Source organism: Mus caroli, unplaced genomic scaffold, assembly GCF_900094665.2.
Source record: "Mus caroli unplaced genomic scaffold, CAROLI_EIJ_v1.1 scaffold_12570_1, whole genome shotgun sequence".
Taxonomy (NCBI): domain Eukaryota; kingdom Metazoa; phylum Chordata; class Mammalia; order Rodentia; family Muridae; genus Mus; species Mus caroli.
The window spans coordinates 7,619-22,327 of NW_018388986.1; the positions used below are offsets into that span (position 1 = coordinate 7,619).

Sequence of the window (14,709 nt, forward strand, 5' to 3'; positions counted from 1 at the left end):
GGTATTCATGATTTGCTTACTTGTCCTTGGCTGGAATATGGGATTCCATATAACTTGGAGGAATTCAGATATGATGTAGGAGAATTTTGTGGGAGGAAGCATAGCCACACATGGCTAGGACACTGTGTGTGGGGGACTCAATATAGGTCTGGAGATTTGTGGAGAATATGTGAATAGGTGTGTTAGGGAAAGTCACCTGGCCAGCCCTGAAGAAGAATGTAGGAAGTCTCAAGGTGCTTGTAGACTCTTATGGAAGAATACAAGGAAGGATTGCAGTTTGTAAGGGATAGGAATTTCATAGGAAGATTAATAGAATCAACGAACCTGGACACTTGGGGCTCTCAAAGTATGAACCAATAACCAAAGAACATACAGGTCTGGAGCTAGGCTTCTCTGCACATATGTAGCATATGTAGAGCTTGGACTTCGTGTGGGTCTTGAAGAGCAGGAACATGAACTATCCCAACAGCTGTTGCTTGTATGTAGGATGTGTTATTCTAGCTGGGCTTATTGTCTGGCCTCTGTGTGAGAGGAAATGTCTAAGCTCACGGAGACTTGAAATGCCAGGGTCAGGGACACCCAGGGCTCACCACCTGCTCAGAAGAGAAGGGGAGGAGGGATGGGGGAAGGATTGTAAGAGGTGTGACAAAGAGGGGGTCAGTATGCAGGATATAAACTGAATAATTAAAGTAAAAAAAATTAGAACACATATATCCAAATAATATTTTATGTGATAAGAATAACATGAGTATCTTCTTTATAATACTTAAAATGAAATAATAAAAGTCCTAACATTGAACTTTTGAGGAAAATTGATATCAGAATGCTTGTATGAGTAGCTAAGTTTGCTTAAGGGAAAAAAAAATTAATGGGCTTTTAAGTTGTTTTTTGTTTGTTGTTTCTCTGTTTAACCTGAATGTGGACACCTGTGTGTGATAACTGGAGGCTTTTTCATATAAGTATTCTCCAATGTCTTCATAAGTACTGTTAAACAATATGCAAACACTATCTTCTGCAATCTCCATCAAGGTTGATCTAAAAGCCAATGTAAGCTCATTATACTCTAGAGACAACTACTCATGTGTATTTTGCCCCTGTGAGATACATGTATAGCTCCTGGTTATATTATTATATTGGCAATGTTATAAGGCAAAATTCCATTTCACAGCAGAGCTCGAGCTGTGGAGGGAGGAGAACAATATGCTTTCCTAGTTATGTGGGTTAGGTCAGTGTTCTGGATAGGAAATATCACACAGCCTTCCTTTTTACTCCTATTTTTCTCTTCTTAGGACAACAGTAAGTATTAAAAATATGTAAATATATGTAGGCAAAACTGTAAATAGTAAAAAATACCAAGTTATTTTGTTTTGATTCATAAGTGCAAACAAAAAAAGAGTAAATTTAATATCTAAAAAGATAAAGCAGCAGGTCCAGAGAGCCATGATTATTTATTTATTTATTTATTTATTTATTTATTTATTTATTTATTTATTTATTATCTCACTCTTGACCCATTGCTCTACTTACAACCATGATGCATCAGAAAATCCAGAATTCTACTCTAAATTCTTTTCGATCTTGAAGTGATGTTTCATTCTAGAGGGAAACCATGTTCTAATTTTCTAATATTTAAAATATTCTACAGGATCAGAAACCCTCATCTCACTTTTAATTTCAGAAAGTTGTAGAACTTTCAACATCCATTTAATATATTCTTTACTAGGTTCTTTTTCATGAGAGTATCAACTTTCAGACATAAGTATTATGAGCAGCTATTCAGAACACACCCAGGTAAAGATAAGCAAGAATTGGAAAGGGAATGGCTATGACTTACATGATTTTGAATAGTTATCATCCTACCTACTTGCATAAAATTACACATTCATTTTAATATAAGTACAGGTATATCCCATGAAGAGAAAGGATGACTTGCATATTGGTTATTTAAATGAATAAGATTATATTATCTGATGCCTTGAATATAAGAGATTATTAATGAGGAAAAATAAGTATGTCTAAGATTTTCAAGTTGGAAGTAGGTCTCAATTCAGGAACCTCATATGAAATCATAGTTGCATTTTCAGGTGTTACATGATCTACCATGGTAATGTTGCAATAAGATGCACCTTGTAATATACTGTATTTGAGGTTACACATTGTGTACAAAGAGCAAAGATAGCTGTTCATGTGTTTACCTTATTCTCCCTCGAACACAAATATAACAAATTTGTGTGGCAGTTATAGAAAATAGCAAATTGTGTAAAATAAAATAAAGCCCATTAGAAGTAAGGAAAGCATTTAAAATAATTTTAATTTTGAAAAACTATGACCTTAGATTGTTAAATAAATGAAAACTGATATATTTAAACTTTACTATGAACATGTTTTGTACATCAGGAAGTTATCAATTAGTTCAAATTTAAAAGGAAAAAATGAAATGAAAGAGCTTAGCAACTTAGATATAAAACTGAGTACTCATGAAGCAGTACCTAAATTTACTGCATAGCCACAGCTATTGTGGTAAACTTGATGGAAGTGTTAGAGATGGCAAACACAACAAATAGGGTTTGTTACTAACAAAAAGCCAAGAATACTTGCATGTACCTATATTGTACTTGTTTCAAAGATTCTAATGCACATCTCTGAAAATACATTTGTAAGATTTTTGACAACAAAATAGTTCTTTGTGTTTTAATGAAAAAACTATTTCAATTTATAAAAAAAAAAACCTGAAATAAGACCTATATTTATAATAGCATTGCATATTAGGAGCAATAAAGCAAGTTTCCATTTGACCTATTACCAGGTAAATAACTCCCTTTATGTCATTTACACCCAGAATTCAGATGAGATCATTTCACACTGTACAGGATGCTGAAACATGATTAAGAGAATGTGAACATACTTAAAATCGCTTGCTAATATCCAAATACAATATTTTTTTATTTCATCCTAGGAGTCTGTTATAATTTCCATATAAAAACGATGCAGAATATTTCAGAACTGTCAGAATTTATTCTTGTTGGGTTAACAGATGCACCATTCCTGCAAACTCCTTTATTTATCATCTTTACTCTCATTTACTTGACAACATTGTTTGGGAATCTTGGGATGATTTTGCTGATTCTGCTGGACTCCAGACTCCACACTCCCATGTACTTTTTTCTCAGTAACCTCTCTCTGGTGGACTGTGTTTATGCCTCAGCTGTCAACCCCAAGGTGATGGAAGGGTTTCTCACAGGAAATAAGTTAATATCCTACAATGCATGTGCTGCCCAAATGTTCTTCTTTGTAGCCTTTGCTATTACTGAGAATTTTATACTGGCATCAATGGCCTATGACCGTCATGCAGCAGTGTGCAAACCCTTGCATTATTCCACTACTATGACAACTACGATATGTGTCCTGCTTCTGGCTGGATGTTACTTGAGTGGACTCTTACACTCTTCCATTCATGTTTCCTTCACATTCCATCTTTCCTTCTGTCGTTCTAATGTAGTCAATCACTTTTTCTGTGATATCCCCCCACTATTAGCTCTTTCTTGCTCCAGTATACACACAAATGAAATTATACTCTTCATGTTGGCAGGATTCGATGTGGCTTTTTCACTATTGTTTATATTGACCTCTTACTTCCTAATTTCTATTGCAATTCTGAGAATGCGCTCTGCTGAGAGCAGGAAGAAGGCCATTTCCACCTGTGCATCCCACCTTACCACTGTTTCCATCTTTTATGGAACAATTATCTTCATGTACTTACGGCCCAGCTCCAATCACTCCATGGACACTGACAAGATGGCATCTGTTTTCTACACCATGGTAATTCCTATGCTGAACCCTCTTGTATATAGCCTGAGAAATAAAGAAGTCAAGAATGCTTTCAAGAAGGTTGCTGGAAAAGCAGTGCTTTCACTGGGAGTAGTCAATTAACTGTAAAGTGTATTGTAGTTCCGGGTATATTCTTTATATGTATTTTCTGTGTATTCCCTTTGGATTCAGACAATATACAGCTAATGTTGGATATGTTATCATAGAAATTGGGGGCTTTAATTTAAAAATCTAGACTGTAATCCTAGATAGTAGAATACCCTAAACTGCTCCGCATATCATGTGTTATCTGCTGTATAGTAAAGATTTCCTCTGAACTGTGATATAGTTTACTTGGGAGATTCTGGAGATTATAAGACTCAAGAAGTAAATAAAATTACCAAGCTCAGATGTGTCAAAAATTTAAGATTCAGGATGCCAATGGAACCTACTAGGTTGCTGAGCTCAGAAACTTGTAAGAGTCATATAGGCTAGTCCATAGAACCATAATAGCACACTAAAGATAGAGAAGAGTCTCTCAAACCACACTTCCTGAACCATGCTTCTTGGGTTATAGCAATTCATCTTTTTACTCAGTGGCCACACATTCTAGATGGACTTACTAATAATGCATCTGTTTCAGATACATTCATTTTCTTGCAGGTATCTCCTTACCCATACTCATGTAAGTCATAACCATGACAAAACTCATTGTTTCAGCAAGAGAGATTTGCAACAAATTGTTCTTTCTGTATGTTGTTGGCTCTCTAGTTTGACTAGACATTTCTGTACATCTTATTCTGAAAACAGCTACTTTTATAGCAAACCATAACTAGATAGATAAATAGATCAACAGATACCAGAGTTATAGTGTATTTTTTTACAAGTTGTATTAGTTTCTTGAAAGCTCCAAACAATGTTTTGTAATATTCACTCCCTTTCAGTTAACATTCACTCCATTTATACCCATCTATTTTATGCACATTTATGTTCTCTGATTAAGATCAAATTTATGATTGTCAAGTGATCTTTGATGTGTGAGCTTTTTTGGAAGTATGGTCAACCTAGCAGTGGCTATACTGTTCAAAAAATAATAACAGCAAACAAAAATCCAAACAATCAAAGAAAGAAAAAAGCTTCACTTACACCAAGCAGCTATTAATTAGTAATACCTTTATTGATAGTGGCAAGAATATATGCCCATCTCTTTTCTGAGGATTCTAGTTGAGTTAATAATTTTTTGAATCCAACCTTCATTTTCACTTCATTCCATTCAGTAAGTTCATCTCGATATTGAAACAATTTTTCAATTCTATAATGTCTTTTTTTTTTTTCATTTTACTCAGCCATACATTTTTTTTTTCTTGGGCATCACTCAGGTATTTATTACTATTCACATTAAGTTTACTGAGCTAACTGTTTATGTTCTATGCAAAAATTTTAATCTTTTGATAAAATTAATTATTATTATTTCAAGTTCTGTGTAATGGTGTTCATACTGGTCATTTTTAGACAATTTTTAGGTCCTTGCATTTCAGAGGAAATGTACAGTATTGCCCTTACATATTCTGTAAATTTGTGTGTGTATGTGTGTGTGTGTGTGTGTGTAAGACAGACAGACAGACAGACAGACAGATAGAGAGAGACAAAGAGACAGAGAGAGACACAGAGAGAGACAGAGAGAGACAGAGAGAGAGAGACAGAGAGAGAGAGAGAGAGAGAGACACAGAGAGACACAGAGACACAGAGAGAGACACAGAAATTTATTATGATGAGTTCTAAACATTTTGAGTTCTCTTCTTGGCTTTGTCTTCCTTGAGATTCTAGGCTGCCTTTTTTGTGTTGCCTGGCCACAATCTGAAGGTTGGGATGGCCTGAGCAGGTACGGTTTCAAGGACTTACAAGTTGTGTATGCATACAGATGGAAAACTAAGGTTGGGCAGGTGTTAGGATATACTGCAGGTAATCTGGGGTAAAGGAGACTGATCAATCTACATTTCAGATATAGGTTCTGACCAAGGCTTGGAGGATGAATGTGGCTTAAGCTAATGGAGTGGAATGAGAAAGGAAGGAGAACAGTAGGACACATGAGGCTACAGTATCACTCTAAGCAATTATTGTTGGGATCATTTCTATTGATATTTCTGTAGGGGCAGGGAACAGGGGCATTGTTTGGCTCAATCCTAGGTACACTGAGAATTTTTTTAGACTTATTCAATCTTTAATGTTATAGTTGCACCTTTCCTCATTTTGACTTCTTTATTATCTGTTTATAATTCATCAGCATTTTGAAAATCTGTTCTGGTGAGGGGTGCCAGAGGGCAATATTCTCCTCTACTTCTCATCTCATTGCAGGCTTCCTCTTTGATAGGACTGTCATTATCATGTAATTGTAACCTATCTCTACTCACTCTATGGATGCAGATAATATTGCATCTTTGGTCTACAATGTACTTATCCTGGTAATGAAATTTTTGGTCTCTAGTCTGAGGAGCACATTCATAAAAGTTGTTGATGAGGCAAACTTTCTGCAGGATTATTCATCTGATGACATAAAATCCACCAAAAGATATGTAATTTTTCTATGCTATAATATAATGTTAAATATTATTTGTTGGACATAAAATAAATTCAGTTATCATATCATTAATTACATTAGTTGAAAAGTTCTTTATATATCCACAGTTTAGAAAATTTGAATGTTTAAAATATCTACTTAGTGAAATTTTATCCATGTGTAAATAGCACTTCCACTTCATAAATAAATAGTTCAGTGTTTGTTAAGTTATTTGTCTCAGAAGGACTTATGTATGTGACAGTTTCCAAAAAGTAAATATTTAGGTTAAAATGAAAACATAGAGGTTTATTAGTCACATTTTATGAATCATTACAATGAATAAGGATCTCCCAATTTTTATTTTTCAATGTATTTAGCATGTAAGAAGTTTCTTCGAAAACAATAATAATTTTATCATATCCAATGAAACAAAATACGTGAATAATTAAATAATGTATACAATATGTTGTGAAGCAGTATAATTATTTATACATCATATAATCCCAAATAATTTATTAATTTATATTAATTATAACACTAATTTAGTATTGCATGGTAATTGACTAGTTACATATTCAATATGTATAAACCAAATTAGAGTTCTATAGTCATTTGATTATAAATAGCCCCATTGGCCCAAATATTTGATTGCCTGTTCATTAAGGAGTGGTGTTACTTGACACAGATTAGGAGATATGGTCTTGATGGATGAAGTATGTCACTTCCAGTAGGCTTTTAAGTTTTCTAAAGTTTAATTCACTTCCATTGGATGTTTCTTCCTGCTGCTTTTGGATCAAGAGTTGTAACACTAAGTTACTATCTCTGTTTGAGTGCCATTATGCTTCCTTACATAAGGATAATAGTCTCAATTAATTATCTTCATTTGTAATACTTGCTCTAGTCATGGGGTTATTTTATCACAATAGAACACTGACTAAAGCTTGTAGCTATCATTTACTTAAACTTTAAAAAAGTCTTGTTTCCAAAATTATTATACTTAATTTTCATTATATTATTTCATACAATATATTTTATTCATACTTTTCCTTCCTAAATAGTCGTAGATTCTACCTACTTCTTTATCAACCCAACTTTGTGTCCTTTCACTCTCTTACACAGAAAAAGAATCCACAATCAAGAAAATAAACAAAGTTTAAAGGAAAAAAATCAACAAAAGAAATGGAGTTTGTTTGTGTTGCTCTGAAAGAAAGAGCAAATTGTTATGCTCTCCTTTAATTTTTCCCTCTGAAAAATAATATATGCACAGAGAAATAGTAACTTGATTCTGACCTATAAGGCTGCAGATGGAGGCCATTATCATCTAAGTAAATATGGTCCATTGCTCATTTAAATTTGTCTTTTCCTGGATTTAGGATGGTCTACAGTCTGATTAAATTAATGTTCACATTCAAACTTAGATTGACCTGTATTTCACTGTTCAGTGAGTATAGGTTTTAGCATTCAAGCAATTCTCCTGTACTCTACCATCCTACTAATAGTTTATTTAGTTTCTGTCCAATTATTCTTTTGTTTGAAGTTTCAATCTATTTTCTTCTCAAATTTTGTTTTGAATATTTTTTTTTTCAGAAAGATCTTGGATAATGACTCATTAGACTTTATTTCAATGACAATGAAATTGATCAAATTATTTAAAACGAAAAAGAGATGTTTCTTAGAAAGAATCATCTTGTTAAAGACATGAATTTTTGTCTCAATGGACAGACTCAAAAGATAAATTTTGGGTTTCTGTGTTGCTTGACAAATTTTTCCAACACGACTAGACACATTTCCTACATAAATAGCAATAGGTATTTAATTATAAAGTATGTATTTGCCCAGCCTGCTCCTTTGCCAGAGGAGATCATCAGCTTGTCTGCTCCTCTGAAGACCCCACAGTCTGAAGACCTTCCAGGACTCTTCTACAGGCCTGGCAACAGGTAATGGGCCCTCCAAAATAACTGCAGCATCTGGAAAGCCCAAGGAGCCAAATGGACTTCTTAAACTCCACCCCTTTCAAGCCGGGGCCTTCCTCCAGGGCAGATTCTCACCTTCTATGCTACTCTAAAGACCCCCAGTCTGGAAGCCTTACAACAGATCTGCTGCATGCAGGACTTGTCTGAATATGCATGCAGCAACTTATCTGAATATACCACATTCTGAAGCCTCCCAGGAAAGCTGCAGTAGCCATGCTAACAGATCACCATCATGCATGCCCCTCTGAAGATATCACAGTTTGAAGATCTCCTATGAGGTCTGCTACAGTCAAGGACACAGGCCTTCCAGGAGACCTGCAGCAACTCAGGGACACAGGAGGCAGGTTTCAGTCAGAGACACCCAAGCCAGTTAACCAAGAGATAACCAGGCAGTGAGATGGAAGCCAGGAACCACAAGCAGCAGCAGAAGCCAATATAAACTGACATCATCAGAAACTAGTTCTCCAACTACAGGAAGCCCTGTATACACCAACACAAATGAAAATCAGGATACTGACCTAAAATTCTATCTCATGAAGATGATAGATACCTTTAAGCAGGATATAAATAACTCACTGAAAGAAACACAGGAAAACACTGGTAAACAGCTAGAAGCACTAACACAGGAAACAAATGAATCCCTTAAAGAAAAAAACAGGAAAACACAATAAATTGAAGGAAATGAACAAAGTTTTCTAAGACCAGAATATGGGAGTAAAAGCAATAAATAAAAAAGAAATGGAGGCAACCCTGGAAACAAAAACCCTAGAAAAGATGTCAGGAACTCAGATGAATGCTTCAACAACACAATACAAGAGATAGAAGAGAGCATTTCTGGTATAGAAGATACTTTACACTATATTGACACAAAGGACAAAGAAAACACCCCAAAGGAATAGTCTGCAGGAAATAGTAAAACTCAAGGCCTACCTCAACCAAATACAAAGGAAGAGACTGATAAAAAGAATCAAGAAAACCAAGAGTTAATACTTTGACCAAATCAACACGATAGATAAACCCCTAGACAAATCTACTAAACGGCATGGAGACAATATCCAAATAACAAAATCAGAAATGAAATGAGACACAAAAAAACAGAAACTGAAGAACTTCAAACAATCGTAAGATGCCCCCCCTCCAAAAAAAGGCTATGCTTAACAAAACTGGAAAATCTTGATGAAATGGATGATATTGCTACATAAAGCCCATGTACCAAAGTCAAATCAAGAGTAGGTAAGCTATCTAAATAGGTCAATATCCCCTAAGGAAGTAGGAAAAATCACTAAAAATTTTCCAACAACAAAAAAAAAACCCCAAGGCCAAATGGCTTTAGTGCAGAATTCAACCAGACCTTCAAAATTGAGGTAATTGCAACATTCCATAAAATTCCATAAAATTGCATCTATTCCATAAAATACAAACAGAAAAAAAACCCACCTAATTCATTCTATGATGCGACAATTACTCTGATACCTAAACCACTCAAAGACATAAAGAAGAGAGAAAACTTTAGACCAATTTCTTTTATAATTATTAATGCAAGACTACTAAGTAAAATTCTCACAATTAAAATGTATGAACACATTAAAACCAGCATTTACCAACAAAAGTAGGTTTGTTCTCACAGATCCAATGTTGGCTCAATATATGAAAATACATTAACATATTCCACTATACAAACAAAGATCATATAATTGGATGCTGAAAAAGTATTTGACAAAATACAACACCCCTTCATGTTAAAAGTATTTGGGAGGTTAAGAATTCAAGGTCCATACCTAATCATAATGAAAACGAACATGTAGCAATCCAACAGGTAATATCAAATTAAATAGAGAGATAATTGAAGCAAGCCTCCTGAAACTAGGGCATAACAAGGTTTCACACTCTCCGCTTATCTACTCAATATAGGACTTGAAGTTTTAACTGGAGCAATAAGAAAACTAAAGGAGAATGAGGGGATACAAATTGGCAAAGATGAAGTCAATCACTATTTGCAGATGTTATGATAGTACACATAAACACCACCAAAATTCTACCAGAGATCGTCGACAGCTGATCAACTTCAGAAAGATGGTCAGATATAAAATTAACTTAAATAAATCATTAGCCTTCCTTTATAGAAATGACACACTGCCTGAATAAGAAAATAGGGAAAGTACATCCTTCACAATTGTCACAATTAATATAAAATGCCTTGTGTTGATTCTAACCAAACAAGTGAAACACATGTATTACAGAAACTTTGATTCTCTCAAGAAAGAAATCAAAGTGGATCTCAGAAAATGAAGAGTTCTCCCATAATAATAGATTTGTAGGACTAACATAGTAAAAATGACCTTCCTACCAAAAACAATTTGAAGATTCAATGCAATACCCAACAAAATTCCAACACAATTCTTCAAAGAGATGGAAAGAACAATTCTCAAATTACTATGGAAAAAACAGTAAACCCAGGATAGCAAAAACAATTCTTAATCATAAAAAAACTTCTGGGGGAATCACCATCCCTGACCTCAAGCTATACTTCAATTTCTTTATGAAATCAATTTAGTATACAGTGGTTCAGTTACCATGAGTTTGTTGGCTTCCTATTTTGTTTTGTTTTTTGTTGTCGTATCATGATCTGATAGAATATATGGGATTATTTCAAAATTCTTTTATCTGTTGAGGCTTGTTTTGTGTCCAAATATATGGTCAGTTCTGGAGAACATACGATAAGGTACTGAATAGAATGTATATTCTTTTATTTTAGTGTGAAATGTTCTGTATATGTCTGTTAAATCCATTTGGTTCCTATCTTCTGTTAGTTTCACTGTGTCTCTCTATAGTTTTTGTTTAAATGATCTGTCCATTGGTGAGACTAGTGTATTCAAGTCTCCATTAATGTGCAAATTCTTCATTATTGTTTTGAGCTTCAGTTAGGTTTCTTTTGTGAATGTGGTTGCCTTTTCATTTCAGGCATAGACATTCAGAATAGAGACTTCAACTTGGTGGATTTTACCTTTGATCATTTTGAAGTGTCCTTCCACATCTCTTTTGATTCCTTTTGGTTTTCTTCTATGATATTGTTGAAGAAGTTTTCTGGCTCTTTGAATTTGGAATCCTCAGCCTTTTTAGTTCCTATTATTCTTAGGTTTGGTCTCTTTTATTGTGCCCCAAATAACCTGGGTTTTGTGTTAAGAATATTTTACACTTTGCATATTTTTTAACTGGTGGGTCAATATATTTTATGGTATCCTCTAAGCCTGAGATTCTCTCTTCCATTTTTTACAGTGTGTTGGTGAAGCTTGCATTTGTAGTTCCTGCTCTCTTGCATAGGTTTTCAATATCCCAAGTTGCCTCTACTTATGATTTCATTATTATTTCTGTTTCTACTTTTAGGTCTTGGATGATTTTCTTCAATTTCTTTCCATGTTTGATTGTATTTTCTTGAGTTACTTTAAGGAATGTATTTATTTCTTCCCTAAGAGCTTCCATTGATTTTTCCTTTATTTCTATAAGGAATTATTTATGTTCAACTTAAAGGCTTTTATCATCTTCATGAGATGGAAGTTTAGGTCAGAATCTTGTTCTTCAGGTGTGTTAGAATTCCCAGGGCTTTCTATGGTAGAAAAACTGGATTCTGATGGTGCTAACTTTTATTGGCTTCTGGTGCATATGTTCTTGTGCCTGCCTTTAGCCATCCGGTTAACTTTTGATTCTTCCAGTTTAGTGTTTTTAACTCTTATGAGGCATTCCTATTTAAACACTGCCCTTTCCCTTGATGTCTGCAATATCACCCCCCTTCTCATTCTAATATCCACAAAATTAAGTCTATAGGTTTTATATTGACTTTATTGGATTTTATTGTCACTATGTTCATTACCTTGAACTATTTATATCTTATGTTCATAACTATCCTAAGTGTGCCCTCAGCTGATGGACAGTAAAAGGCTTCCTTCACCTATGCATCCTGCCTTACCACTGTGTCAATCTGTTCTTGAACAATCACCTCCATTCACTTAAAGGCCAATTCAAGTCATTCCATGGACACAGACAAAACTAAACCATGGTCATCCTGAATTCTCTTGCCTACAGCCTGAGGTATATGGTGTCAAGAGTGCATTCAATAAACCTTTGGGAAAATCAAAGTCTAACTTTATGTCAATTATTTACAGATCATTTCTAAACAATGGAAACTTCAATTAAATAGTTGTTAGTTTTTCCATTAATTTTTGTTGTTTTTTTAATTGGGTATTTAATTCATTTACATTNCCAATGCTATCCCAAGAGTCCCCAACATGCCCCCCCCCAACTCACCCATCCACCCACTCGGACTTCATGGCCCTGGAATTACTTTGTACTGAGGCATATGAAGTTTGCTCGACCAATGGACCTCTCTTTCCACCTATGGCCTACTAGGCCATCTTCTGATTCATATGCAACTAGAGACACAAGCACCAGGAGGGTGGGGGCGGTGTTACTGGTTAGTTCATATTATTGTTCCACAGATAGGATTGGGGATCCCTTTAGCTCCTTGGGTATTTTCTCTAACTCCTCCATTGAGGGCCCTGTGATCCAAACAATATCTGACTGTGAGCATCCACTTCTGTGTTTGCTAGGCCCCTGCATCGTCTCACAAGAGACGGCTATATCTGGGTCTTTTCAACAAAATCTTGCTAGTGTATGCAATGGTGTCAGCATTTGGAAGCTGATTATGGGATGGATCCCCAGATATGGCAGCCTCTAGATGGTCCATCCTTTACTCTCAGCTCCAAATTTTGTCTCTGTAACTCCTTCAGTGGGTGTTTTGTTCCCAATTCCAAAAAGGGGCAAAGTGTCCACACTTTGGTCTTTGTTCTTCTTGAGTTTCTTCTATTTTGCAAATTGTATCTTATATCTTGGGTATTCTAAGATTCTGGGGTAATAACCACTTATCAGTGAGTAAATATTGTGAGAGTTCCTTTGTGATTGGCTTACCTCACTGAGGATGATGCCTTCCAGGTCCATCCATTTGCCTAGGAATTTCATAAATTCATTCTTTTTAATAGCTGAGTAGTACTCCATTGTGTAAATGTATGACATTTTCTGTATCCATTCCTCTGTTGAGGGGCATCTGGGTTCTTTCCAGCTTCTGGCTATTATAAATAATGCTTCCATGAACATAGTGGATCATGTGTCCTTCTTACCAGTTGGAACATCTTCTGGTTATATGCCCAGGAAAGGTATTGCAGGATCCTCCAGTAATACTATGTCCAATTTTCTGAGGAACCGCCAGACTGATTTCCAGACTGGTTGTACAAGCTTGCAATCCCAACAACAATGGAGGAGCGTTCCTCCTTCTCCACATCCTTGTGAGCATCTACTTTCACCTGAATTTTTGATCTTAGCCATTCTGACTGGTGTGAGGTGGAATCTCAGGGTTGTTTTGATTTGCATTTCCCTGATGATAGAGGTAGTTGAACAATTTTTCAGGTACTTCTCAACCATTTAGTATTCCTCAGGTGAGAATTCTTTGTTTAGCTCTGAGCTCCATTTTTTAATGGGGTTATTTGATTTTCTGGAGTCCACCTTCTTGAGTTCTTTATATATATATTGAACAAACAAGAATCCTATGGAACTTCAAATAGACTGGACCAGAAAAGAAATTCCTCCCGACACATAATAATCAGAACAACAAATGCACTAAATAAAGATAGAATTTTAAAAGCAGTCAGGGAAAAAGGTCAAGTAACATAAAGGCAAGCCTATCAGAATTACACCAGATTTTTCACCAGAGATTATGAAAGCCAGAAGAGCCTGGGCAGATGTAATACAGACACTAAGGGAACACAAATGCCAGCCCAGGCTACTATACCTAGCCAAACTTTCAAGTACCTTAGATGGAGAAAGAAAGTATTCCATGAATGAACCAAATTCACACATTAACATTCTATAAATCCCGCCCTTCTAAGGATAATAACAGAAAAAAAACAAAACAATGACAGAAATCACGTCCTAGAAAAAACAAGAAAGTAATCCCTAAACAAACCTAAAATAAGACAGCCAAAAAAACAGAATGCCAACTTTAACAACAAAAATTAAAGGAAGCAACAATTACTTTTCCTTAATATCTCTTAATATCAATGGACTCAACTCCCCAATAAAAAGACATAGACTAACAGACTGGCTACACAAGGAGCACCCAACATTTTGCCGCTTATAGGTAACTCATCTCAGGGAAAAAGATTGACACTACCTCAGAGTGAAAGGCTGGAAAACAATTTTCCAAGCAAATCGTCTGAAGAAACAAGCTGGAGTAACCATTTTATATTGAATAAAATAGACTTCCAACCCAAAGTCATCAAAAAAGTCAAGGAGGGGCACTTCATACTCATCAAAGTTAAAATC

The 14,709-nt window shown here is 35.2% G+C and overlaps 1 protein-coding gene and 1 pseudogene across 1 annotated transcript; one reads left to right on the forward strand and one right to left on the reverse strand.

Annotated features, from left to right (window-relative positions):
- The first annotated feature begins 1,169 nt into the window (after nucleotides 1-1,169).
- Nucleotides 1,170-3,930, forward strand: LOC110287885 (olfactory receptor 5B12-like). Its single transcript, XM_021154385.1, has 2 exons — nucleotides 1,170-1,296; nucleotides 2,957-3,930. Exon 2 carries the CDS (start codon nucleotides 2,986-2,988, stop codon nucleotides 3,928-3,930), a length of 945 nt encoding a protein of 314 aa, XP_021010044.1. The 5' UTR covers nucleotides 1,170-1,296; nucleotides 2,957-2,985.
- A 4,777-nt stretch (nucleotides 3,931-8,707) lies between these two features.
- LOC110287882 overlaps nucleotides 8,708-14,709 on the reverse strand; it is a 19,233-nt pseudogene continuing 13,231 nt past the window's right edge.

Excerpts from the sequence above, each read along its gene's own strand:
- LOC110287885 (XM_021154385.1), top strand. The coding sequence starts at position 2,986 with ATGCAGAATATTTCAGAACTGTCAGAATTTATTCTTGTTGGGTTAACA.